This window comes from Amia ocellicauda, chromosome 8, assembly GCF_036373705.1.
Source record: "Amia ocellicauda isolate fAmiCal2 chromosome 8, fAmiCal2.hap1, whole genome shotgun sequence".
Lineage (NCBI taxonomy): Eukaryota > Metazoa > Chordata > Actinopteri > Amiiformes > Amiidae > Amia > Amia ocellicauda.
This window is the reverse complement of record NC_089857.1, coordinates 10,771,532-10,798,670: the sequence shown is the minus strand read 5'-3', so window position 1 is coordinate 10,798,670 and position 27,139 is coordinate 10,771,532. Positions and strand designations below refer to the sequence as shown.

Sequence of the window (27,139 nt, the reverse complement as noted above, 5' to 3'; positions counted from 1 at the left end):
TGTGCGTTTTAAAATCGAGAATAATATATTATAAAGGCATTTATATGTCAATTGAGTATGTATGAAATTCTCTTTCGTGACTCTTGACAAAACATATTTTGTCCTCAATGAAAAAACGTATGATTCACTGTAATGTGTTGTGTGATGAATCCCTCCTTCTCCGGGGGTCTTCTATTGCATTTCTTTGAAAGCCCCCCTGCCTTTTCAAAACAGGGGGTGGGGAAATACACACGTGAATGCAGACCTCTTTTCTAAACTAAACAGTATATATTTTGTTTAAAAAAGCCCCGGAAAGCACAAGTACAAAACAACTGACGACAACAGGAAGTCGAAAGAGACGTGAGATGATAACAGAAATATGCGAAGGGAGCCCCCCCTGCCCGGGATAGGACCCGTATTTAAAACGGATTGTTATTATGTGACTGGCTCTGCTGCCTGTGTGAACTTTTCTGTTGCTGACAATGGCCAGGCTTGCTTGGACCTGCGGATGGTATAAACCCAGTGCGGCGGCTGTGCGCACCAGCGTCTGAGCAGCTGTAGCGCCATCGCGGCGCGTCTCCATCTGGGATCGGACTCCGACAGGCAGCATCTCTCCCAGCCGGAGGTGGACATTAACACACACGTACATCTGTTTTGTTTTCTCTCCCCCCACCCGTTTTTCGGCTTGAACCGCCAACATGTCCCGCTCCTGGTGTCTGTCTCAGGTAAGGCTGTTGGACTGAGTTGTGTGGTGTTTGAGAGACACGGAAGCAGATTTCACGGATTTCACTGCTCGTATGGAAAGACGCGTAAGTGCGTCTCACTCCGTGTTTGAACGCGGGGCGCCGCGGGTGCAGTGCTTCGTCTGTCGCTGCTTTATTGTTTTAAACGTGTATTGTTGTGTCTTGCTCTGAAAATGTGCTGTGCTCTTGTGGTTGGGGGTTACGGTGTTTTACTTTGCCAACATTTCCGCCACAGTACATTATAATATGTCATCTTAATAATGTAGCCTATATTTGCGTTTGGAGTTGTTTCACGTCGGGGCTTTGTTAGTTTGCGTCTTTTCCCAGAGGTGTACAGGCGTTTACTGCCCATATGGATGTAGGCTGTTTTTCCATAATACAACGCCCAGCATAATTGCATTTGATCAACTCTCAGTGAGCAATATAAGTGATACTTTTTACTATTTTTATTTTTTATTAGTACATACACCTTCGGCATCCTTAATGGGACTTAAAGTTTATGATCATGTAGCCCAGATGTACAAAACTACCCACTGCAGGGTGAGAGAGGTGATTGCAATGGCTCGTTTTCCCTGTTGTCGTCTTTGTCTTTCCTTGCCTGGTCTGCTCCCCCTCTCTGTAAATGAAGTTGAAAGGCTTTGTCGGGTTGGTTGGTCGTGTCCAGTGTTTTGCAGTGTAACTAACCAGTGTGTTTCGAGGACAGGGAACTTGCATCTGAGTCAAAGGTGACCGCAGTGTTTAATCGCTTTAACCATTCGTTTGCAACAGCAGATCCCCCTTTTTTAAGATCTGCGGGAATGCACGCTTTGTTTTTTAATGTTTTTCCATTGCAACCAGCTGTTATCCGAATGGCAAGCCTCGGTGATTTATTGTCACTATGTTGCAGTTGGGTTGTAGAAACCAGTTTTACACTTCTGTCCTCTGCCATGTCGGCTTATCCCGAGCCTGTGACTTCAAAGCCCAATGAATAATTGTGAAAAAGTCAAACATGGTGAAGAATAGAAAGGCACGTGTGAGTTTCAGAAAGGGAACCACCATGTCACAGTTCCTTGGCATGGATAACAAAAAGTCCAGTTATTGCTTATGGTTCTTGATTTATATTATTTTTTAATGGAATTTGCCTGTATAGTTTCAAAACACTTCTTACATTTCAAGGAGTAGATTTTAAAAGGTAGCCTACATTTACTAAAAAAAAAAACATGAATGTATGTTGAAATGTGATGTACACTGAGGTGATGGGTGCTTTTATTTTAGACGCTTCTTGATATTGATATGGTAGTAAAGGTGTTTTTCTTCTTACTTCTCTTCCTTCTACTAGGTGTTATTTGGTGTGTGTGCGCCTTTAATTCCCAAATCCAATTTGACTATGTGGGGAATAGATTAGTCCTGGAAGGAATGGAGGAATGCTTACAGTTTGACGAGATGTCAGATGACTTGGTCGGAAAGGAAAACAAATGGCAATTGCATTGAAATTCTACACTCCTATTTTGTTTACTTCTGTAACTTCCTTCATCTCTGTCTCAGAATCATATTTTAACTCTAAACTACACTAAACAACATTTTATTAAAGATAATTCAAGTAATGTTGAAAAACTAAAACCCAAGCGATGAGGACAGCAGCAACATAAATTAAATTAGAAAGTGGAAAGTTGCTCTTCATACTCCTGTGCTTTAACTGCTTTTTTAAGTTGATTAATTTGTCTTGACCCTTTACTGTGTATAATTGTATTCTGTTAAAAAGTACAACTCAACCAGTAATTTGCCTTATCAATGCAGCTGCATGGTCCCACAGGGGAATGTTTATGCTGTCATGGCAGCAGTTATTTTCCCCTGGAAATATAGCATGGAAAACGAATTACTTCATACAGTTGTTTAATTTCACCAGAGCGTATATTCAAGCCAAGTTATGATGACACGTGTCCATCCCTTTGGGATTCCCCAATTTAAAACCATTACAATAAAAAAGGGATAAATGCTGGATTTTAATTTCTATGGAAGGAGAAAGAGTAATCAAAGGAGAGGATACAGATTCAGGCTCAGTGATTCAAGCCAGGAAAACTTGTTTCAATCGCCCCAGAGAAAAGTACAGTATAACACATAAACACAAGGATACCACTGCAGACAGCACAGTTCAGGATAACATGCTTGAAGACTGAGTAATACACACCCTGGTTAGTACTTCCCAAATTCCTATTCCCCCTCTGACAGCAGGGAGGTGGTTCTGGTAATTTCCAAGCTGATATTTTCCTCCAAATGTCCAATAGCCCACAGTTTGTTTAAATTTGATCATGGGATACATTTCAAGATCTGTTATTTATTGTTTCATTCTGTACAGTTGGCACCAAATTCTCAACTGCTATAACTACTTTCAGAATAGCAGAATAGTGTCTTAAGAGGTTTGTTTTACTGATTATTACAAACAATATGATTATAAATTCACAAATCCAAACAGAATGTGTGTCTCTTTTGCATATTTTAATATTTGGGATTATTCCTACACTTAATGATAAAACAAACAAACCGTTTGTCTTTTTCCCAAACTTGTAAACCATGGCTGTTCGGCATATGGTATTGACTTGTGAACACAGACCTTTTAATCTGTAATGCCTACTGTTCAGGGTGCAGTATGATGGCAGGTCATGGTTTAGTAAAATACCCCTTTATGCCTTAATTGTGTCGGTCCATTATTACTCCCGGACACATGACGGATGTTCTATGTCCATCGAGATGATGGAATTATGAACATGTACAGTTTAAATGTATGGTTTGCTATTTAAATGTGCAAACTGTAAAATTAACTCCTGTCAATAACAGTTCATATTTGTCAACAAAATGAAATGTAAATATTACGATCAAGGACAGGAAACGCATTTGCGATCGAAATGGCAAAATTGAGGGAGGCTTTCACTTCTGCATAAGTGACGAGTTGAGTGCTGTGTTACTATGACCGTTTTAATATTTGATGACCCATTTTCTTTTTGCTGTGTCTGTGTTATTCTTCAAGCAGAGAAAAGTGTATGAGGTCATCGTCTCATTTGATGACTCAGGCTCTACAGTTCTCAGCCTGTTCTTGACTTGTTATTTTTGCCCACTCTCCTCATGAATTTGAATAGCAAATGGCGGTGGGAGGGATCTGTTTTTCTACAGGGAGTTGGATCTAATAACTGCTTTGGTGCTGTCACCAATCACTGTCTCAACAATAGGCTTATTTGTAGAAGACACAATGATGTCACTCTCAGCTGACGAAAAAGGACCATGTAGGTACAGTGGGAAACTCAAACATTCTCTCTGGCTTTGCAGTCAACGGGACAGCTGTGGATTTTGGTGTTAAAATGAAAAATTGTATCGATAGCTTGAGTTTAAATGCCACAGTTACATTTCCTGTTGTGAACACAAAGCAAACTGAGTATGGCATTATATCAACTGAAGCAGACTGTCTAGCTGGCTGCAAACTAAAGACAATAAATCAGCCTTTGTGTGTAGGGAGTGAATCTTTACAGTATATCCTTGTGTACTGTCTGTAATTTGAAATGTTTTTGGTATATCTGCGAGAAGCTGAACATCTCGTCTTCGCTGCCATTACAGGTTTCACTGAAACTATAGCTCTGCTTCAATCGCAGCTGCATTTTTCGTATTTTCCTTTTTCCATATTATCCTAAAATTGCTCAGTAAGTTACACGTGAAAAGTGGGCACTTAAAAGCCATTCTTTTCCACGTTTGTCAGCTTTAAGACTCCGCATCAGAGTGCAAGGTGACCTATTTCACACTGCTTGCCTAGGATAAGATGCAGTCTCTATGCAATCTTCGTAATGCTTGACATTGGCAGGTGAAAACTGGGAAGTGGGAACATGGTTCGCCACAGCTTTGGCTTAATTTATGTTTTTCATTTAGAGGGATGTAATTTTCCAAGAGTGAAAACCCTTTCAGGGGAAAGCTTTCCATTTATTCTTCAGAGGTATTATTCCTGAAGGAAAGGTCTGGGGCTCTAGCTGAGCATGTCCACGTGCACTTTGCTGGTCACTGACACTGTGCTCACTGTAGACTAATTAAACCCAGCCACATCTAACAACCACTATTGCTTATTTTCCTACAGTACAATGTACCAGCTATGTTTTGAGCACCAGGACATTTTTACTGCTCATCTTTTCTGGCCAGCAGAAAATTCCTCTCCAGAGGCTAGTGCAGGGAATTAATTTTTTTTTACTGCCGAGTACTAAAAACAAAGACACTCTGATACTGTAACTAACCCTCAACTCTTCCCTGGTTGTAGGCATACATCTAACCCTATTTCTAGCCTTGACCCTAGCCTAAACCTTATTCTGAGTTGCAAGCCTAAACCCAATGTTTAACCCTGTCCTAATCCCAACCCTAAATCTAGGCTTTGCTTTAGTCCTAACCCCACCTCTAAGCTTTGATAGTAAATCTTAGGCTAAGTGTTTTTCATGTTGACATTTTTTTTTTCCTGTTTATTGTAGAGTTTCTATATATGTGTTAGTTACTCTATCTAGGATTGTATGGAGAGCAAAGCATCTTGTTTAATAACCATCTGCTCCAGAGTGCCAGATAACACACTCAGGATGGCTTTCAAAACCATTTTCCTTTAAATGGATTTCAGCAAATGTACTGGAGGAAAGAAAAAAAAGTGGCGTCTCTTTTTAGGTCTGCACAATTCTCACAGAGGAGGTGATGCTGACAATTGTTCTAAGGAAACAGAGGAAATTCTGTACAAGCATAAAACTCTGGACCCCCGCCTCTGCGTTTTATTGTTAAACCTATTCAAAGGTTCTGACATAGGTGCTATTCTACAGTTCTGAATGAAAATATGCAACAGCACAAACATTTAATGAAGATGTTGAGCACCATCTAACCCCTTTAGCTAAATTGCTAGTTGCACTGTGCTTTCAAATACATTTAACGCTGACAGGCTTAATTCTTTTTAAATGGATCAAGATAACTACTAAATGAATCTACATAAGTCTAATTCAAATTAATCCCTTTCATTAATGTACAGGAGTTTATTCCCTGTGATTTCTCAAACAAAAAACACATTTTCTTCTTCTGAAATGCAAATTGTTACAGCATTTTCCTGTCTATGTAGTAAACCTCTAGCTTATATTCAAAGGAAAAAGCAGTGATTCCTTCAGTATAGCAAACATGCTGGTGAGTTTCAGCTCCACAATGTCTGTGTCCTAATATTCTTAGTATTGGAGAGTGGTGGGAGTGATGTAGCCTAGGAGTTGGCTGTGTGTTGGTACGTGTTGTCACTGACTTGGAAAGACTTCAGAAAAGAAGAGAAACTCAGCCACACCCACGTAGAGGAGCATGAGAAAATCCCAATGAGTGTTGTGCTCCAACAATGGCCAGGCTATTGTCTTTTCATTAGAGAGTTTTTTTTTTTTTCTATTTTTGAGGCAGGTCACGTGCTTTTCAGAAGGCCATCCAAAGCAAGCAGAGCAGTACAAAAGAAGCCGGCCAGCCTGAGGAGCGGCGCATTGTTAATCTTTCAGTCTGGAATGAGCCAGCGGTGTGGTTGTGCGTGGGGGCAGGGAGGTGGGATTTGTGCAAATAGTGAGGGTGTTAACCGAACTGTGCATGGCTAAGGACATGGCTGATGTATGACAATGTGATCCCTTTGGTTTTCCAAGTTGCAGTGGAAGGAGGTTAATGTGGCCCTGAATAAAAGACGTAACCGTGCAGGCCCACCACCCGTCTGCTGTGAGAGCAGTCAGATTCCGCTTCCTTTCAAAAATGGTTGTTGTGGAGACCATTGTTTTTTTCACATAGGGGAGGTCTGTTGATGGTCATTTCTACCCCCCATGAGGAACGTTAGCATGCTTTCATTACTCATTGTATGGTGTAGTACTCGTATTCCTTATTTCCGTCAAGTGTTTATTATAGTACATGCTAAAACGTGTTTACTAATAGGTCATTAAACTATTGTTTTGTGGATGTTGTACATCCCAGGATTACAAATTTGTAGGGGAAAATGAAGTGTTACTTGGGGTTAGAAAAATAAGAAATGTGACCTACCCATGAATTGCAAAGAACAGATCTGTACCCTATCACTTTTTTTTTTTTTTTTTTTTTTTGTAAGATGCCACTTTATACTATTTATAAATCAGAATGCAATGGGGTACACATGCCATTTCAGGATTGCACTACTGTGGTTTCATCCTCATGTGGGGGACATGCTTGGAGCAATCTTATTGTAGTTGAACATCCCAGCCATTGTATTTGACTTGAATTAAAGCTTTATTTGCCACAATGATATGTTTGTAAAGAGTATGCCAGCATTTCTGCACAGGCATGTAAATAACGTGTTTATTAGAATGCAAGAAACTGCAAACCTGTAGGCCTAATTCCTGGGGAACTTGATAGTGACAGTGAAAACAAAATCCAGACAAAAGGAAAATGATATAAAAAATATTTTTATTTAATTTATATAAATCAAATTTGAATTGTTGATGATCATCTCTATTACACAGTAGAGATTATCATCATCAATTCAAATTTGATGACACTTTGTTGTGACTTACAGATGTAATCAAGAAAACGATTGAAAAGCTTGTGAGATTTCTCTTTCAAAATTACTAATTGAGTGGACACTAAGGAAAGTCAGTTTCTGGAAGTTAAGCTGATGGTTTACTTAATGGGAGCACTAGTACCACAGACGTTCTCGGAGAAGCTGCAGATGAAATTAGGATAATCATGATTTAAAGCAAATGTTCACCAGTAGAGGAATTCATGCTGGTCACGAATAGAACTCTGTAGACATGGGACCGAGACGCTACAGAAGCCTGTGGATCCGGAGAGGAGACCCGGACCCATACTGTGGACATGTCTGTACAAGTGCATTCATTTCCCCGTTTTGTAGTTTCCTTCATTGTGTTTACTGGGCTGTTGGTTCTAATCAGGGCGCTGGTTCGGTTGGGACTCAGTAGCAAGAACTAGTCAGGAGGGAAAGACAAACAATAAGTCACTCTAGGTGTGTTTTCGCGCTATTCCCAGTTCATCAGTTTTGTGGTTGTGTGTTTTTGTGGTGTGGTCACTGGACCCAATAGTCTGGTTTTGCAGATCTGCGATTGATTGCTCAAAACAATTTATTTTATTTTTTCATTTTTTTAAGTTTGACATTAGTACAGTAAAATCAAATTAAATAATTTGAAACAAACTACCATCTGTGTCACTGTAATACAGACTAAAGGCTCGTTCACACGAGAGGTTTGTTTTGTATTCAGTGCGGTTCGGAGTGTGAAAAACAGATTTCGATCAGCAAACGAACCAAAACGATGTTCACTGCCTTTTTATTTATAGAAGCCTCGAGGCAATACATTCTAATGGAGGATATTTTGTAATCAAATTACTCTGGTTACTCAATGAATCATGACAGCCCTAGCTTAGATACTGCATCGATTTTGAAACTATGCATTTCACTGCTGAATAGGCTAATTAGAGGTTGTTCACGTGGTGTCCAGTAACTTGTTTCTTGCCATCTGTTTTTTGAAGGATCTTGCAGCCCCAGTTACACAGTGAAGTGAAACAAATTCAAGACATCTGTGACTTTTTCCCTTCTCTTGGTCCTTCATGCACCCTTGTGGCTTTCTCTGTGTCACGCAAGATGTAAAGGACTAGACCTGATCAGAATCCTATATGACATTATCAGTCCAGTACGCATGTATGTCTGAGGCTGGTCAACTTCCAGAAAGCTGATGTGTGTAACGGTGCTTGAGCGTGTAGAGCTGACCCAGGCATGGGCTGCGCATCTGTGATGGGTGCTGAGCAGTGTTCTCACTGGTGAGGATTGCCCTTTCGTTCCAGCTGGCTTGCTGCTGCGGGTCTGCTGCCTGTTCCCTGTGCTGCAGTTGGTGCCCGAAGATCAAGCAGTCCACTGGAACACGCTTCATGTACGCCCTGTACTTCCTGCTGGTCACGGTCATCTGTGTCATCATGATGTCTCCCACGATTACGGATCAGATGAAGGAAGTAAGTAAGCTGCTTGTAACTGCCACAGACCGCCAGCATCCTTCAGGTCAGGTGCATTCGGCTCCTGACATCCAGGGCAGTCTTGATTGGAAAGACGGAGCATGCCCAGTCATTTATCAGGGTTATCTCCTAACAAAAAGATATTGCAAAAACATTTCAATTAGTGTTTTATATGAATTTTGCCAGTAAGCTGTAGTTTTTGTTTTTTTTAGTTTCGGACATTTTGTAATTTTATTTAGCTGATGTGTTATCCAGTGTCTAGTAAGGTTTTGGAGTCAGTAATTGTTTGATTTTGGCCTGTTTACATGGCAACAAAGCCCATAATGACAGAAAATTTACTTTAAAAAGGTTGTTTAGAAGACTGCTTCAAGTTTCCAGTGTTAATAAGGGTTGGTTGTGTGCCACCACATGAATTGTGGTGTTTTGGCTTTATGAGAAACATTCACTGCTTATTACACAATTCCATGACCTCACCTGTCAATCAAGTATTTATTTATTTTAAACATATTTTATTGCCACATTGCTCCAATTTGTTGTCGTTTGCATTACTTGTCAAATAGAACTGAATGTTTTCAATATATTTATATGTTCCATACTTGAAATCCATGAAATTTTGTTCCCAAGGCTTGGTACAAAAGAGGTTAATCTGTGCATCTAGGTTAATCGAAAATGTACAGCTCTGCAAAAAATTGAGACCACTGCAAATTTTTCTTTAATCAGCATCTCTGCATGTATGGCAGCCATTCCATTGAATTCCAACACAGGCACACCTAATTCTAATGAATGAAGTACAGATTAGGTTATCACCTGAACCAAATTATTTAATGAGGGAAAGTTAAAAAAAAGCAAACTGCTGTGGTATCACTATCCTCTTGCAATAGGACCAACTGGATGGCAAAAACAGTGCTAGTAGTACGTCAAAAGTAATTGGAATCAAAAAATAACTATTTACCATGCCAAAAGAGTTGAAAAGGAATGTTTTGAATGAGGAAAAGAAGGGTTCAATTCTGGCTTTACTGGCATGCTTAAAATTTCAAAGACGGTGGTTCATAAGAACAAGGTTAAGCAGCAGACATTGGGGACAATAAAGCTACAGACCGGCAGAGGGCGAAAACGACTCTCCACTGACCAGGATGACCGCCAACTAATTTGAATGTCACTCAACAACCATAGGATGAAATCAAGTGACCTACAAAAATAATGGCAAATGGTAGCTGGGGTGAAGTGCATGGCGAGGATGGTTCGAAACAGGCTCCTAGGGGCAGGGCTGACGTCGTGCAAAGCTAGAAAAAAGCCCTTCATCAATGAGAATCAAAAACGAGCCAGGCCGAGGTTTGCAAAAGACCATAAGGATTGGACCGTAGAGGACTGGAGTAAGGTCATCTTCTCTGATGAGTCCGATTTTCAGCTTTGCCTAACACCTGGTCGTATAATGGTTAGACGAAGACCTGGTGATCTGGGTGTGCTTCAGCAAGGCTGTAATCAGGCAGATTTGTACAAGTTTTTTCCTGGAAGAAAACTTGCTTCCTTCTGCTCTGACAATGTTCCCCAACTCTGAGGATTGTTTTTTCCAGCAGGACAATGGTCCATGCCACACAGTCAGGTCAATCAAGGTGTGGATGGAGGACCACCAGAGCAAGACCCTGTCATGGCCAGCCCAATCTCCAGACCTGAACCCCCATTGAAAACCTCAGAATGTGATCAAGAGGAAGATGAATGGTCACAAGCCATCAAACAATGCCGAGCTGCTTGAATTTTTGCACCAGGAGTGGCATAAAGTCACCCAACATCAGTGTGAAAGACTGGTGGAGAGCATGCCAAGATGCATGAAAGCTGTAATTTGAAAATCAGTGTTATTACACCAAATATTCCACCTGAACTCTTCCTAAGTTAAAAACTTAGTATTGTGTTGTTTAAAAATGAATATAAACTTATTTTCTTTGAATTATTCGAGGTCTGACAACACTGCATCTTTTTTGTTATTTTGACCAGTTGTAATTTTCTGCAAATAAATGCTCTAAATGACAATATTATTTGGAATTTGGAAGAAATGTTGTCAGTAGTTTATAGAATAAAACAACAATGTTCATTTTACCCAAACACATACCTATAAATAGTAAAACTGATAATTTTGCACTGGTCTCTTAATTTTTCCAGAGCTGTATAATGTTCTTGGACAGGGAGGACAAAAACTGCATGTATGATGGCTTGTAGTTGTTTTTTAATCCCTAATGGAATACATCGTCACTGTCAGGCCAAAATGCAATAGAAGTTATAAGTACAATATCCAGAAATGTATAAATTCTAGTTTTTCTGTTGGAAAAATCTATATTTGGGCTGAGATATATTTGTACTTCACACATTCATGATCGAGTGTAAAAACCCTTGCTATGAGTGGCACAATATCCCTGCTAATGTGAGATAAAGACTAGGTGCTGCACTACAACTGGCCCAGTTAATGTCAGCCTCGGGAACCACTAATGATAAATGTGCTGCAGAATGAGGCCCAGGGGGTAGTTGCCATGGGATTTTTTTTTTTTTTTTTTTTCAGTTTTTTTTGTATGGTGATGTTTCACTGCACTAATGCAACATTTATTTTTTTAATACCTACATTTAAGTTTATTTTTTAGGAATTTCTGAATTGAAGTACCACACTGGCCAAGCAATTTTTTTAATGTGCATTGTACAAAATGTACAAAATTTCAAGCCAATCGCTGGTAGTTTATAACTGAAACGCACATTAAAATCCTTGTGTCTATATGCAGACCACAAGTTTTAAGTTTGGGGGCGATATGCTGTTAAATGTCGGTCTTTTCTTCGTTCTCTTGTATAATGAAACGCCAGCTGCTTGAAATTAACCTTGTAATTTATTCATTTCACTCTTTGATGGCATTCCTGAAAGTGAATTAGCAGACTGTGCAAACCCCTCTGCGCAAGGACTGTGGGTGTCACTTGCTGCTCTTTATCAGCTTATTCTTGGCTGAAGATATTTTTTGTGGACACAATTAGGTCTTTTCATCTGATAGCTTGTTAGCACTCAAGGGAAACCATCAGATGAAAGAAAGGAAGTTATTCCCTGTTTCTACCTTTCAAGTCCTTAATTGTAATTTCAAAGAACCAGTGACCTGGCACAGTGCCAGTGCAGGATAAAGAGAGTTCAGTTTAAATTGCATTTTGAGCAAAGGCAGAACTCATGAAAAAAATACGGAATTTAATTAAATAATTTTGTTGTAATTTCACAAAAATATTACATGATTTAAAAATAGATTTAATTAAATGCTATAAAGAAAGTTTTCCTCTTTGCAGAACAGATCACAAAGTAAGAGAGAACTGCTCTGATTTCACCTGTCCTGGTGTATCTGCACAATTGTTGTAACCCACGACACTTTATCAAACAGACTACCTGTTGTTTTCATTGTTTAAATGTTCCTGGTATATATATCACAAACGAAAATGCCAAAAACAATACAACAGAAGAATAAGAAGAACCTTCACCCACCCCAAGTATAGTGTCTGCGCCATTTGTGACTTGGGAACAATGTGTTTCGACTCTGGCATGTAAGTTGATGTAGTTTTGTTCTTGTCCAGATTACATACTTCAAGGATCTGTGCTCAGGCATTAAAGCCGGGGAAGAGTGTGAGACGCTGGTGGGGTACTCTGCAGTCTACAAGGTCTGCTTCGGGATGGCCTGCTTCTTCTTTATCTTCGCAATTTTCACCATCAGAGTTAACAGCAGCAGGGAGTGTCGGGCCTACGTTCACAATGGGTATGTAAACTTGGCCAAGACTTAACTTTTGAAATTGCTCAAAAGATTTCTTAAGTATTCTTAGTGTTTCTTCCCCTCCAGTTCATTCACCTCTGAAGCCTTGAGTTTGAATCTGGGCCAGTGCTTTAGATACCTCAGTGTTAAAGTATTTTGCCTCACAGAATGTACACACACATCCCCAGGTTTTCAAGTCAGTCTCCAGGACTCTCAAATGCATGCTTGTTGGGCTGAAGCCTTGGTCCTTTTCCTTTAGTTGTCCTGAGTTGCCTGCCTGCGGTTTTGGAAAGAAATTAATGCATTAAAATGAAACCTTTGTCAACAGGAAATTGTAAGGAATTGTTTACAAGTACAAAAATAAATTAAAAACAAAGCTTTGAATTTGTGGAATGTTAACAATGTATAACTCCCTGTTAAACTTGCATAAAGAAAAGTTGTTTAATTTGCCTCAATTGTCAGGAAAAGCTGTGTTCGTAAATGTACTTTTGTCTAAATCTTAAGAGTACATTTCATGTGCTCTTTGGACAACCTTATAAATTAATTAGCAGGCTAAGATGTTCTTTGTCAATTTCATAATTAAATATTGAGTGAACCTGACAGATGTTTAATGATAATATGTGTATATAGGCATTCTTTTATATTAATAAGTTCAATAAAATAAGCTTTTCTGCTGTATAGGACAACCATGCATTACATGGTTTAGTATTGTTGAAGGTATGTTTTTTTTTTTTCTAAAATAACTTGATATCAATATTAGAAGATCTGTACCGAAACCTCATTGGTTGGATACCATATGGTTTGCATTATGAGGTGACTTGATTTCTTGCTTTATTAATTTTATTTTTGTACAGATTCTGGTTCCTGAAGTTTGTGGTCTTGCTTGCTTGCTGTGTAGGAGGTTTTTTTCTTCCAGATCAGGATACGTTCCTTCAAGGTACAGCTGTGTTTAATCCCTGTTGTGTTTTTACCTGTGCATATTTCAGATTGTCGTTTACAGTAAATTAATGCAGTTTTAAACACTCTGTGACAGTGTCCAATGTGACAACGTAGCTAATAGTTAGACCTCACCTGGAATACTGTCTATAGTTCTGGGCACCACACTTCAAGAAAAGCAGTTCAGATGAGAGCAACCAGGTTATTCCAGGTCTGAAGGGAATGTCCTACTGAGAGACTGAGGCAACTGAACCTTTTCACCCTGGAACAGAGGAGACTATTTGGGGACTTGATCCAAGTCTTCAAAATCATGAAAGGCATCGACCACATCAAACCAGAGGAGCTTTTCCAGATCAGCAGGGACACTCGCACCCGGGGACACAAATGGAAATTGGGCTTCAAGGCATTCAAGACAGAAAACAGGAGACACTTTTTCACACAGAGAGTTGTTACAATCTGAACAAACTCCCCAGCGATGTGGTTGAAGTGACAATTGGGAACATTTTAAAAATAGACTAGATTGGATCCTTGGATCACTTAAATACTAATGGACACCAAACGAGCATGATGGGTCAAATGGCCTCCTCTCGTTTGTAAACTTTCTTATGTTCTTAATGTTTGACTGTGTTTTGTATCTGGCATTGATAGTTCCAAACATTATTATTATTATTATTATTATTATTATTATTATTATTATTATTATTATCTGCAGACAAGACCTTTCATTGTGATCAACACTTTTATTCTTGGGGTTTTATCTTGAAATTGCTGCATGGAAAAGTAATGCCAAAACCACGTTGGTCTGCAAAAAACATACAGTGACAGATTATAGGATTGTACAGTATTGTTCTGCTTTAATGTGGAGATAAGCTATGTTGCAAAGGAGTTGGATAATTAAGTGGTTATTATTTCTTCCCTGGAATGTTAAGTCTTGCATATGGACTGTTTGATATTTATGTAGACCACCAAACCTCAGTGTGTGAGCTGTCAGTGAACCCAAAATAAGAGAAGAAACATTGGCAACACTTGGCATGGAGCTGGGCCAGTGTATACACCAGCATCCCCAGGAATTGAGCTACACTCAACGCATGTGAAACCGAGAATCACTGTGACCTAAATCTTGCAGGAGAACCATTTTTATTACAAAGTAAAATTTAAAATGCAAAGTGATTATGAAATTCACTGTCTAGTGCAGAGTTGATAGCTAGTAGCTTTTGGGGGCTAGAGTCTCGTGGTATTATTATTATTATTATTTTTATTTCTTGGCAGACGCCCTTATCCAGGGCGACTTACAACATAAGTGCAAAAATACAGAGAAGTATAAGGCATCAATCATTACAAATTCAATTTAGCTAAAACATAGCAATTCAAAATAATAAATTTTACAAATTACAATTACAATTTACACAAAGTACAGTAAGAGACTTCCTACATCCTGGACGGTGAAAGCTAAGTGCTGTCAAGATGTAGAGTTACAGACTAGGGCTACGGGAAAGGGAGCAAGGAGGAAAACAATCAAGAATGCGAGGAGCATAATAAGCTGAAGTGCTATCTAGCAGGGATAGTACTAATATTACAAGTGCTGTCGGAAGAGATGCGTCTTGAGTAAGCGCCGGAATGAGGTCAAGGACTCTGCTGTTTTGACTTCGGTGGGCAGGTCATTCCACCACTTAGGGGCCAGGGATGAGAAGGAGCGGGCTCTGGAGGAAGGAGAGTGGAGAGGAGGCAGAGTTAGCCTTCTGGCACTGGAGGAGCGCAGTGGTCTGGAGGGGATGTATGGGGAGACGAGGGTCTGCAGGTAGCTTGGTGCAGTGTGGTGAAGACAGCTGTAGGTGAGGGTCAAAGTCTTGAACTGAATGCGTGCCGCTATCGGGAGCCAGTGGAGGGAGCGGAGCAGTGGAGCAGCGTGTGCGAATCGTGGCAGAGAGAATACCAGACGAGCCGCAGAGTTCTGGATGAGCTGGAGTGGGTGGGTAGTGGATGCAGGCAGGCCGGCCAGGAGGGAGTTGCAGTTGTCCAGGCGGGAGAGGAACAGTGACTGGACGAGTAGCTGAGTTGAGTAGTCGGTGAGGAAGGGACGGATCAGGCGTATGTTGCTTAGGAAGAATCTGCAGGTGCGTGTCAGCGTGGTGATGTGCTGGGTGTAGGAGAGCGCAGGATCGAGGGTGACTCCTAGATTTTTAGCGGAAGAAGAAGGAGAGAGTGTGGTGGATTCCAAGGGGATCGAGATGGGGAGGTCAGCAGAAGGTGAGGAAGAGTGGCGGAAAAAGAGGAGATCTGATTTGGAGAGGTTGAACTTGAGGTGGTGCGAGTGCATCCAGGTGGAAATGGCAGACAAGCAGGAAGAGATGCGTGAGGGGATGAGAGGGTCAGAAGAGGGAAAAGACGGGAAGATCTTAGAGGAGGATGAGGACTGAGGAGAGGGAGGCTGCCCGAGCGCGGCTGAGGGAGTCAGTGACAGCCAGGAGAGCCATTTCAGTGGAGTGCCGGATTCAGCCAGATTGCAGAGGATCAAGGAGTGAGTGTTGGGACAGAAAGTCCGAGAGCTGATGGTGGACCGCCCGCTCGAGAGTCTTGGAGAGGAAGGGAAGTAGGGAGACGGGGCGGTAGTTCTGAGGAAAGGTGGCATCAAGGGTTGGTTTCTTGAGCAGTGGGATGACAGCAGCTTGTTTAAATGCAGAGGGGAAACAGCCAGAGAGGAGTGAGGAGTTGAGGAGGGAGGAGATGAAGGGGAGAAGATCAGGAGCGGTTGCTTGGAAGAGACGAGAAGGGAGAGGGTCCAGGTTGCATGTTGCATGTTGTATGTGGTATGTCACTGTATTGACTTGTGTGTGCCAGTGGAAAAGGTGGCAAGGCGGTGCAAAATGAAAATGACAGCTTACCATACCAAGGGACACACTCTATTACTCAGGATTTCGTTTGTGCAGTTATTTTTAAGTGCCTAGATGTTGCAGATTTGTGGAACTCATGGCGTTTCAGTGAGTCTGCAGTTCCAAGGGGATGTGAAGTTTGCTATACTCTGTACAGCAAATAATCTTGAAAGCAAGACATCCCACACAAGACATGCGCTGTGTGAAAGCTGCTCCCATGGCTGTGATTATAATGGCTGATGCAAAGGCACAAAAAGTACTGTGCATGTGTACGGGTTCAGAGCATTGTAATGTATCCGTCTTCTTTCTTGGATTACAGTTTGGCGGTACGTCGGGGCAGCGGGAGGATTCCTGTTCCTGGTGATCCAGCTTATGCTCCTGGTGGAGTTTGCACACAAGTGGAACAAAAACTGGTAAGATGGCGCATTTCCAAGTAATGGTCATGATGAGGATGGAGTTGGCAGAAGGATTATTCTTCTTCCTGTGGTGCAGTTTCAGTGTAAATTTGTTCATTTGCACAGAGTAACATGTTAGGAAGCCATTGAGTGACAAGGTTTATTTCCTGTCTGACAATACTGAGGCAGATCGTCTGCTGTCATCTGTTGAACATACTAATCACAGAAAGAACACAGTCAGCATTCGTCAGCCTCTTGAGCAAGTTATAAATATAGGATCTTTGTGTTTAGTTGGCCGATGGAAATGTCAGACGTGGAATGAGTAGTTAAAGTGACGTGTGAAAGGCAATAGAGTGTGACCACATCTTCTGGAGAGGTTGAGTTCTTGGCGTTGTCTGGATGACATTTTTTTGTGCGACTGGTAATGTCTGGATTTAACCAGAAATAATGGACTTCAAATACAGTAATTATCATGTTTTGCTGCATTTTAATAACCTTTTTCATCATCTTCTTGGGTCAATTGTGGAGAACATTATGTTGTATACTTCCTAAGCACTTCAATGACTAAATAAGTAGGATGGCTGGCACCACTGGCAACCACATTTTTCTAAAGAAACCTCAGTTAATTGTTGCTTTTTGAGAAGACAGTGAACCAGGAATCCCCAGACAGACATACTGGTAGAGAGGCTTTTTTGCTATAGGTTTTGAAATTAATTAATTTGGGCTAGTGCATCCTCATAATTAAACTGGAACAGATTTAGTAACCACTGAACAGAAATGAGTGCAGGCCTTTCGATAGCATAGGAGGTGATGTAAACCTAAAAACCTAATTGTAATTATCTTATAAATACTGAAGTGGTGTCCTTTAGTATGAGAAATTGTTCAAATTTGATGCATTTATTTATATGGTTTGGTTATTTTTATTTCTTTTGTAATGGTGACAATTTCTGAACCCTTTTCATAATGTGAAATGTTTTTGGAAATTCCAGGCAATTGCATTCTTCCAAGACTTCACAGTCCATTAAAATAGTGTTACAGTCCCAAAAAAAAAAAAAAAAACCTCACTCACTTTTAAAGGAAACTCAGTGTCTTAGAAATTGACAGCAGTCTTGCCTCAGGTGTATTTTATTTGCAGGCAGTAATAATTTTAGCAGTCTAATCCTTATTTAGCTTTATCTGTTCCTCTTCAGTAGCTGCTGATTGACTGCAGGCCTCCTAGCAAGATGGGCTACAGATGTGTATTGGGCAGCCATCTTTGTTTCACTTGCTCCTCTCCTGTGTAGTAGAGTGGAAAGGTAGCATAAGACTGAACTGAAATCCAGGAGATAATGTTGCCGCTTGTCTGAGGTGGTCCGGAAAATTCCTGCTACTTTGCATGGCTGCAAGTACAATATATAATTTGACGGATTTTTTTTGTGTGAGACAATGAGCTTTTCTTTTGAGATATCCTTTAACTTCCTAATTACAAGCTTAGTGCATGCAGCTGCCCTGTGTTTACAGTTAAACCATAGTGCATATTAGTCAAAATCTGAAATGTGGCTGTGTGTATAAATTAGGAGTGGCCATATGCCTTTTGCACATTGGCTTCACCAGGCCTCCACGTCCTTGTCAGTGTTGGTCTGTACAGAATGATTTACCAATGTGAGTGGGAAAACTTTGGCTATAGTCCAGGCCCTTGACAGAATGCATACAGCAGGCCAGCAGGGCAAACAGAAATGAAGCCAGGCTTGATTTACTTTCCTTCCCCTGGTTATAAATAGAAATTAAGAAGAATCTTCTACCGGACTTCGTTTAAAACTTTAGATGCAATTCCAAGAATAATACTGTTGCTTAATGTGCTTGTTTGGGGAAGTACAGAGGTGTGAGCGAGTGGGAATAAAATTAGTCTGTGCGAGAAGCAGAACAACCTTCCTCACTTGTTTAGTTACGGACTGTGATAATATTTATTAAGGCAGGAAATGATACAAAAGAGAGTCTGCCAATGAAGATTTTTGAGATCACAGTCCCTAGTGATGGTTTTATGGAAACGTTATCAGTCCGAAGTATCTAGCTCTGGGAAACATCATTAAGGACATCATTAGTCCAGATATACCAGTTTTACAGCTGGTGAAATGATTGTGAGCTTTAAAATATCCAGTAATGCATAATGCCATATACTCACTCACTTTAATTAAACCACAATGTCAACAAGGAGTGAAATTCAGTTAGAGTGCATGACTGAACAAATTGTTATTAAAAAAACGTGTTTCAGGTGCAGTTCACACAACATATGACCTTAATCTTTGTTTTGTAGGACGTCGGGTACAAAACGCAACAAGCTGTGGTATGCAGCTCTGGCCCTGGTCACACTGTGCCTCTACTCCGTGGCGGTTGGGGCTCTGCTTCTAATGTGCCTCTTCCACACGGCCCCAGAAGGGTGCATTCTCAACAAGGTCTTACTTGGAGTCAATTCAGGTCTGTGCTTGATTGTCTCCCTGTTGGCAATCTCACCCTGCGTTCAGAAATGTGAGTAAACATTCATTCTTTGAAAGTTTTGATTTGAGAGATTGCATGTGAACAATGCTGTAAACCAGAAAGTCAAGACATTTGCTGTTATACAGTGCATTGTTCTCTCTGTTGCAAGCTACCAGAGCAACATTTTGAGAGCGAGTTTAAAGTACAGAGGTTCTGCTTTTGCTTGCTGTCAAACAGCCCTCTATCTATTAACACCCTGTTCCCAGTGTGAACACAGGGCAAGCAGCGTGTCAAAGAGCTTGCATTTGAAGCAATCCCCTATATCAGTCTTGGAATTGTTAATGTATTTTTGCCAAGGAAGTCTTAGATATTTGCTGCAGGTTTTTAGTTTGGCTTTAATTTACAGAATCTTTCGGTTGCTTCCACAAAGGAGGATGCTGTAGAAATCTACATTGTGCAGTGAAAGGGCATACAAGTGAAATGTTCTTTGCTCGTTCTCTCGGTTTCTGCTGCTGACCGTCCCTTGTGTTTCCTCCTCAGTAAAGCCCAACTCGGGCCTGCTTCAGTCCGGGGTCATCAGCGTGTACGTCATGTACCTCACCTTCTCCGCGCTGGCAAGCCAACCGGTAGAAGATGGTGAGTCGGCCCGTTCCACATAAGCACTTCCACCCTGAGCTCTCTGTCGGCTTGCCTTTCTGCAAGAGTGTGTGTTTTGCATTAATTAAAAATAAAGTAGGACATGAAACCTAGTCCTACCCCTCTATTCTGATCTGTTGTGGACTGTAGAGAGATTTGCACAACATCATCTAACGATGCCTCCTCATTAATATGCAGCAAAAACTGATTTGTTTTATTATTGTCCATGAAAAAATGTCTTTATCATGATGACATGTAGCCTGGGACAGTGAATTATAATATTTAACACATCAACACATCACTAATTTGCAGAAGCAAGCATTGTTTTTATCAGGACAGTGAAAAGTATCATTCGTGACGCACATTGCAGCTTCAGCTTTTGAAATGGCCCATGGAGCGCCTTAGCGAAACTCGGAACCAGTCATGAGCCAGTCATGCAAAGACTCAAAAGTGTTTTTCACTTCATGGTCTGATGCCAGCTTGGGGTTCACATCAATAGCTCTTTGCTTAAGAAAGTAATATGAATTAGTTGTAAAATAAAAAAATACATTAGCACATAGAAACCACTGTTTTCATCACCGTTTTTAATACATTGCTGGTTCTCTTGCAGAAAAGGATGCCGCAAGTCACGCAAATGTTACCATCTGTGCCTCAGCCTTCAGCTCAGGGCTTCAGTTTGAAGACAAGCTGGTCACAGGCCTGGGCACAGTCATCCTGTTCGGCTGCGTGTTGTATTCCTGGTAATACATGTTAACTACTTCAAAAATCGTATTCATTGCTTTTACTTTTACTTATTCATCTGGTGTTCTTTTTTTATTCTGCCTTTTTAAAATTCACTTCATATATTAATCACATTGCTTTGTATTTGACCTGAAGTGACACATTTCAGTAACGTTCACTTTAGTAGCTAATCTGTTGCGGTTTTACTGCTGCTGTTCCAACTAGAGCTTTGTGTGAGTTTTTCAATGTCTATGATCATTTGGTACAATATCCATACCTTGACAATAGAATAGACAACTTTATTTTTAAATGTAATCAACTGTTTTAAACCAAATTTGCATCTGATGATTACAGGTGAATTTGTGTCTACTGTACTCATATTTACAGCATGGATGGGGGAAATTGCATGGGGACTGTCCACAACATGACCGGAATCCTTTCATCTGATTTTCATTCCTCAAGGGTCATGATTAAAGCTATGATTGGGCTTACTGTTAGTTTAGTTTCTTATCATTGTTTTTCAGGGTTTCTGTATTTTTGGCTGCTCTATGTTTTGCTTGCTTGTATTGCTCATAATATCTTTCTCAGTTTCAGTCACTCAGAATCTGGATGTTACTCAAATGGAACATTCAGTGAACCAGCTTTTTGTTTTTATTTCAGTTTGGTTTCTACTACAAGGTCCAGCACTGCAGCCCTGAGGGTCTGCAAGACAACTCTCACAGAAAACGAGGTAAATTTCACTCCACAAGCAGGTGTCGAAGCAAATGCTCATTGTGGATCAGTTTCACAGGGACACACAAGGCCCGTCTTGACATTGTTGCACATTTCAGGCTCAGTCCTAGACCACATCCAGACCTTGATCTCCCCCCCACAAATCTCAAATTGCAAACCACTGCCCTATCATGATTTTAATTAGCAGGGGTACAAAATGACTTCTGTCTGCACACATCAGTGCGATGGGGTCACAGGCTGGTAATTTGCGATTCCCGGGGAGGTGTAGGCTGAAGTCTGGTACATTATTTAAATTTAAATGCAAGTCTTAGTTAATATATTCACCTTGTTGCCAGAGTCACAGTGTTTGAGAGTGCCTGTGTCAAATGCCTCCAGGGCACTGGTCTTATAGATGCTCTATGATATTGCTGGATTTCACAAAGCACTTTAAAATATATTAAAAACTTCACAATTAATATTCCACTTTTTGTTATATACTTACATTTCTGAAATTCTAGTTTTTTTTTTCCAGAATGTCTTTATCGGCAAAATCAGAGATGTCAGTTGCCTTGGTTTACCATGCTTGAAAGGAATAAAGGCACTATAATTGTAAATGTCACTATTGTAACATAGAATTGTAAAAAGTCCAGTACTTTTACTGTGAAAAGCAAATTTGTTCAACTTGCTTCGAAAAGATTGTTGTATTCAATATCTTTCCAACAGAAAGCTCTTCATTTTAGCTCATCCTAACATATACTTCCTGTACCCCAGGTGGCACGTTGCTGTTTCTGCTGTGAACAAGGGAATGATGGTAATTATATATTTTATTCTATAAGGGGGGACACTTTAAATGTTGTAGATCTGTCTATAAACTATCTAGATATAATAGAACAAAAAGCATGCTACATCAAATTTGTTTTTATGTAATTAACTTTGGCAGATTAATTGACTAACCCAAATACATTCTGAAAGATTTAAATTCAGAAATTTTAACTCAAAGAACCTGCCATTTGGATAAATAAGTGCAGCTGGCTGAACTCCACAGCAACCTCTATAATTTCCCAGTAGCAAAAAGGAACCTTTTACATCTAACGGATATCTGATTCAAGGACAGACACCAACAGATTTACAAACACAAACAGACATGTTTGTTGCTAGAATGGTTATAATTGCAACTGTAAAGCAGCTTACAAAGAGAACCTGATAATCCAAGTATTCAAATGTTGTGAATTAGTAAATGTAATTTATAAAATGGGAAAAGTTACACACAATTAGGAGCCAATAGTATTTATTTTCATACAATGGGAAATGTGTAACAGCATTGTGCCCAGTGTGATAAAGCTGTATAGTAAGTGACAATAAAGAAATAGGAAGAAGAAAGGGCACATGGCATTAAAGACATCAGTCTTCCTGCCTAAAACATGCTGTTCTGGATTAAAATAGAATTCTATCCGTTCTCTGTGTTCCAGCCAGAGCAGGAAATGGAAAAACAGCGTCTGTAGCAACTTCTGCAAATATTAGTTTCACATTTTCTGCTTGTATTCAAGTCTCAAAATGGCTCAAAAAGGTTGGAACCATAATGTGTGTGCCACACCCTTATCACAGACCTCAAAACCAGTCAAGTGAACGTGCTAAAAAGTTACAAAAATAGACCAGGTAGGTATTGCTGTGTGCACTGAAGTGATGCATTGTCCAAAGTCTGCTGGCGGCAGTGTGTGTTATGTTTCATTCTTCTGATTTGAGGTGCTGAACAGTTGTAGTATTAAAGATAGTTGCCACAGTAAATGCATACTAGGATTGTGGTGGTGGTGGTGGTGGTGGTGGTGGTGGTGGTGGTGGTGGTGGTGGTGGTGGTGGTAGTAGTAGTAGTAGTAGTAGTAGTAGTAGTAGTAGTAGTAGTAGTAGTAGTAGTAGTAGTAGTAGTAGTAGTAGTAGTAGTAGTAGTAGTAGTAGTAGTAGTAGTAGTGTCTGATGCCTCTATATAAGGAGGAACTCGGATTCAAAGCCAAAATTATATTACGAAATGTTGGGGAAGAGTAAGGAGTTTCTTGAGTGAGTCATCAAAACAGATGTAGAATACAGTGAAGCTCTCAATGTTCAGTTTGATCTGTGTGATTACCTGAACTGGAGATGATGCGCAGGTGACTGTGAATTACTCATGTAAGCCCCGACGCACAGTGATGGCCGTGCCAAGAGAGGAAAGTCTTGCAGCTGCAGTCATTCAACCCTTTGCTCTGTGGCTCTCTGTGCAGCGGATCACACAGTGGATGCCCGTAGAGGAGGGCAAAAAGTCATCATGGACGAGAATGAAGGCACCGTCTACAGCTACTCCTTCTTCCACTTTGTCTTCTTTCTCGGATCTCTCTATGTCATGATGACCGTCACTAACTGGTTCCAGTAAGTATACCAGGAAATTACCCTCGTGTTTCCCCACCGATAAAATGTCTCAAAGGTTATGAATGATACATATTTAGTGTCAAGTGCTGTATGATTGGGTATTCATCTTCACAATCCTGGAAATTCTCACTTGTGCTTGCTTGTCCTCCTCCACAGTTACGATAATGCCAAAATCGAGAAGCTCTTCCACGGGAGCTGGTCTGTTTACTGGATCAAGATGGCCTCCTGCTGGGCCTGCATCTTGCTGTACACATGGACACTCGTGGCACCCATTGTGTGTCCCAAAAGGGAATTTCTACACTGAGGAATCTTATCAAAAACAAAAACCTCACCTCTGGCACTCCCTTCCTCTTCCTTCGTGTCAGATTTCTGTTTCTCCATGTCTGCAATCCTGGTTATTCTGGGTACTTTTTATACCTATACCAGACGTGATGCTGGGTGAGCTATTTCTGCCTTATTGGCCATTTTAAAACTTTTTTTTTATAAAGGGAGAGTTTGTGTTTGTCATGTTAGGTCTTCTCTATCAACGTCTTCTAAAGCCCTCGCCTAATGAGGATTCAGGACTGATTATGGTGGTGATGACTGCCGTTGGATTTTGTTATAGAAGTGAATAACAGCAGGTGAAGAAACATTGCTCAGGCTCCGGATTCACCTAAAAGTGTCTTTGCCTGTTCGTTATCTGGGTCATTGTATTCTATGCAACTGATCGAGCTGCAGTAATAGTGTTTTGTAAGATTTTCATGGATAGCTTCAAAACTGAACAAAGCAAACCTATGTTTTTATAATATAGTTCTGTTTTTTTATGTTGTTTCTACAGGTTGAAAATCCTTTTTGTAGCAATTCTATAAGTGTTTTGTATTTCCAAAAAAGTAGCTGTGAGGACATTTTTTTCTTTGTTAATATGGTAGAATATGAGGCCAATTTCAACTGATTGTGTGACAAGACTGGTGCTTAGTCTAAATTAAAAGCCATAAAAAAAGAGGGGTCTATACATGATGTACTGTAGTTGGCTATGAAATGTCATTGTGAGAAACTGTGCCGTCAGACTGACCGAGTCGACATCCTGTAGTTCAGCGCACTTTGTGATGAGACTCCAAAGGAAAATAAATGCAAAGTATTTGTCTGTAGTTGGCTGTAATCCCTATTTCTGAAGAATGAACAACAGCGACACAAGAGGGCAACTCAGTGTAGTGTAGGCTGACCTTGCATGGCATTCTGTTTTGTACCTCAGGACATGTTCTTCTGCATCACCATGGATTGTGTTAATTGCTTTAAGTGGCATAACTTTTAAGACCACTGAAAACTGACCACAAATTATAGATGTGCAAATCTCTATTTTTGGGGTTGGATGTGTTTTCTTTTCAGTGAACATTCCTTTTTTCTTTATTTAACTGGAAATGTAGTACTTTTGACTTGCGTTTAATTCTGAATGGCAGTCACTGTGTAGTCAGTGGAAGCAGACATGGAACAGAAGGTGTCAGGTTCTGGGATCGAGCAGCAGCTAGGAGCCAAATTCATTTGGATGGTTTGGTTTTCTCTGGTGCACATTTTCTTTACTTCTGTGTTTTCTGAATTTCTTAGGTGTTTTTCTTGTTTTTTGTTATTATGTAATGAATAGTATTGCTTGTCCAAACATAGATATGTTCATGATTAGTTAAAACATTAAAATAAGAGAACCCACTACAAAAATGCCAAGAACTATGCATAATTGCCAAAGGTTGAGAGTAAAACTGTCTTCAAGATATTTCATAAGATTGTTATATTAAAAAATATATATATATAATAAAGCTTAACTACAATGAGTAAACATTTCTTTAAATGAAACATTGCACATTTAACATGTTCTAGACATGCCTAATATTGGGACCAGTCTTCAGGTAAATGTTTTTGTTTTGTTTTGCTGGTACTGAATACTGGCTGTAGTTTCCTATTGCATGAACATTTCTTGCTTCATGTATTTATTTTCAGAACTGTGGCACATGTGAAGGGAGCCTTCTGAATGCAATATATACTCCTGAACCATGTGCAGAAACTGCCTTATTGACACAGGTTGTCATTTCAGAGGTTTATTTTTAAAAGATTAACATGAGAAGCAATCTGGTTTCCAGGTTTATAGTTTTATGCTCTAGAAGTCACTGTGATGTTTCTGTGTGTCATTTAAATTCTTATCTTATTCTTATAATAGACATGACACTTTTGTTACTTTGTAACTCAGTAGTATGGAATTGTAAATTACAGGTCATGATATTCTCCCATACCCTTTCACATTCCCACTTGGAAAAAGTAAGACACTTTCATAATACAAATTTAACTGTGGGACTTGCATCATTAAAGTAGGAGAATTTCTTGAGCTTTACATTCTACCTATAAACCACATGTATTTTGGTATAAGAACTTTCTGATATTTCTATGATTTAAATCCCATTTGATTTAATGTGTCTACTCTAGAGGAGTACTCTAGAGGAGATTAAAAATTAAGAAGCAATAACCCATCTTTATGAAGGATTCTGGCATTTTGTTTCTATAATTATTTTTATAGCTATTGAGAATGTCAGAAGGAAACTGAAATGTATTAAATACTAGTATGTCCTATTTCAAGCTTTTTAACAATCTTGTGCTTTTGTTGTTTTCCTTGATTATAAGTCGAAGACACCACATGGAATAATAAATTGTGGGTGACCACACTTGAAAGATTAATTCAGTTTTTTGTTAGTTTGTTTTTTTCTTTATGTACTGTATACGCAGGTAACATGGGGTGCTGTCTGGCCATGTTGGAATAAACATTTCTGATGTGATGCCTGTTACACATGCTCTGCAAGATGTCACTCTTCAGTAGTTATCTCTGGCTTCTTGCGTTTTGAAATAATAGGTCCGAACAGTTGGCTTGAAGGGTTTGGACTCTGAACCTCACACCTCTACAAACCTCAGCCTAGGTGATCAGTATACAGCTGTTTTTTGTTATGCTTTGAATTTATACTCCACTCTACTATATACACTAATAATGTGCTGCCTTGTCTGCACCAGGTTCTGCCTTCCAGGAATCCAACACTTTCAGTCATGGGGCTGGGTGTGTAATGTGTGTATTATGAGTAACATGAATATTAAAGCCTTGCTGAGATTCTTAACCCTTTCACTGTGATTTGTTGTAATGAAATCTCCATTTTGCATCCAACACGATGAATGATGCAGATAGGGGGATATTTTTTCTCCTATGCAAATAGCTTGTGTTGATAGATTCATCTCAGTTTGTGGTTTTGTTCTCCTGTAGGAAGTTATTAATGTGTACACCCTTCAGAATTCTTTGTTGAAAAGCATGAATTAAATATATATATATACCCTGTTTAGCTTGGTTGAAAAGACAGGAATGTGCCCTGTTACATGCAGTTTTTTGTAAACCTCAGTTATTACACAGAAAAATAAAATAAAAAATAAACATTGTGTTCTATGTTAAATTCCTTTCATACATATTAGTTCGGTGTTGTCCCTAATGACCGGTCTGAAAAGTAAAGACATGAAATATAAAGTGGTTGTTGGACTGCATACCTTGATCATCG

General features: G+C 39.8%; 1 protein-coding gene across 2 annotated transcripts; it reads left to right on the top strand.

Annotated features, from left to right (window-relative positions):
• The first annotated feature begins 292 nt into the window (after nt 1-292).
• On the top strand, nt 293-27,023 carry serinc5 (serine incorporator 5). 2 transcript variants are annotated; one of them, XM_066711995.1, is made up of 12 exons: nt 293-704; nt 8,541-8,705; nt 12,294-12,472; nt 13,321-13,403; nt 16,592-16,685; nt 18,961-19,172; nt 19,662-19,757; nt 20,368-20,497; nt 21,138-21,207; nt 21,960-21,999; nt 23,441-23,585; nt 23,742-27,023. In XM_066711995.1, the coding sequence occupies exons 1-12, from the start codon at nt 678-680 to the stop codon at nt 23,887-23,889; spliced, it is 1,389 nt and encodes a 462-aa protein (XP_066568092.1). In that variant the 5' UTR covers nt 293-677; the 3' UTR covers nt 23,890-27,023. The 2 variants fall into 2 exon arrangements, with proteins under 2 accessions (XP_066568092.1, XP_066568093.1); XM_066711996.1 differs by lacking the exon at nt 293-704 and adding an exon at nt 726-788.
• The last annotated feature ends 116 nt before the right edge of the window (nt 27,024-27,139 follow it).

Bases quoted from the DNA above. Each gene is read 5' to 3' on its own strand.
- serinc5 (XM_066711995.1), top strand. From the start codon at position 678: ATGTCCCGCTCCTGGTGTCTGTCTCAG. The intron at 705-8,540 runs GTAAGGCTGTTG...CTTTCGTTCCAG, and splicing joins GCTCCTGGTGTCTGTCTCAG to CTGGCTTGCTGCTGCGGGTC. The intron at 20,498-21,137 runs GTAATACATGTT...TTTTTATTTCAG, and splicing joins GGCTGCGTGTTGTATTCCTG to TTTGGTTTCTACTACAAGGT.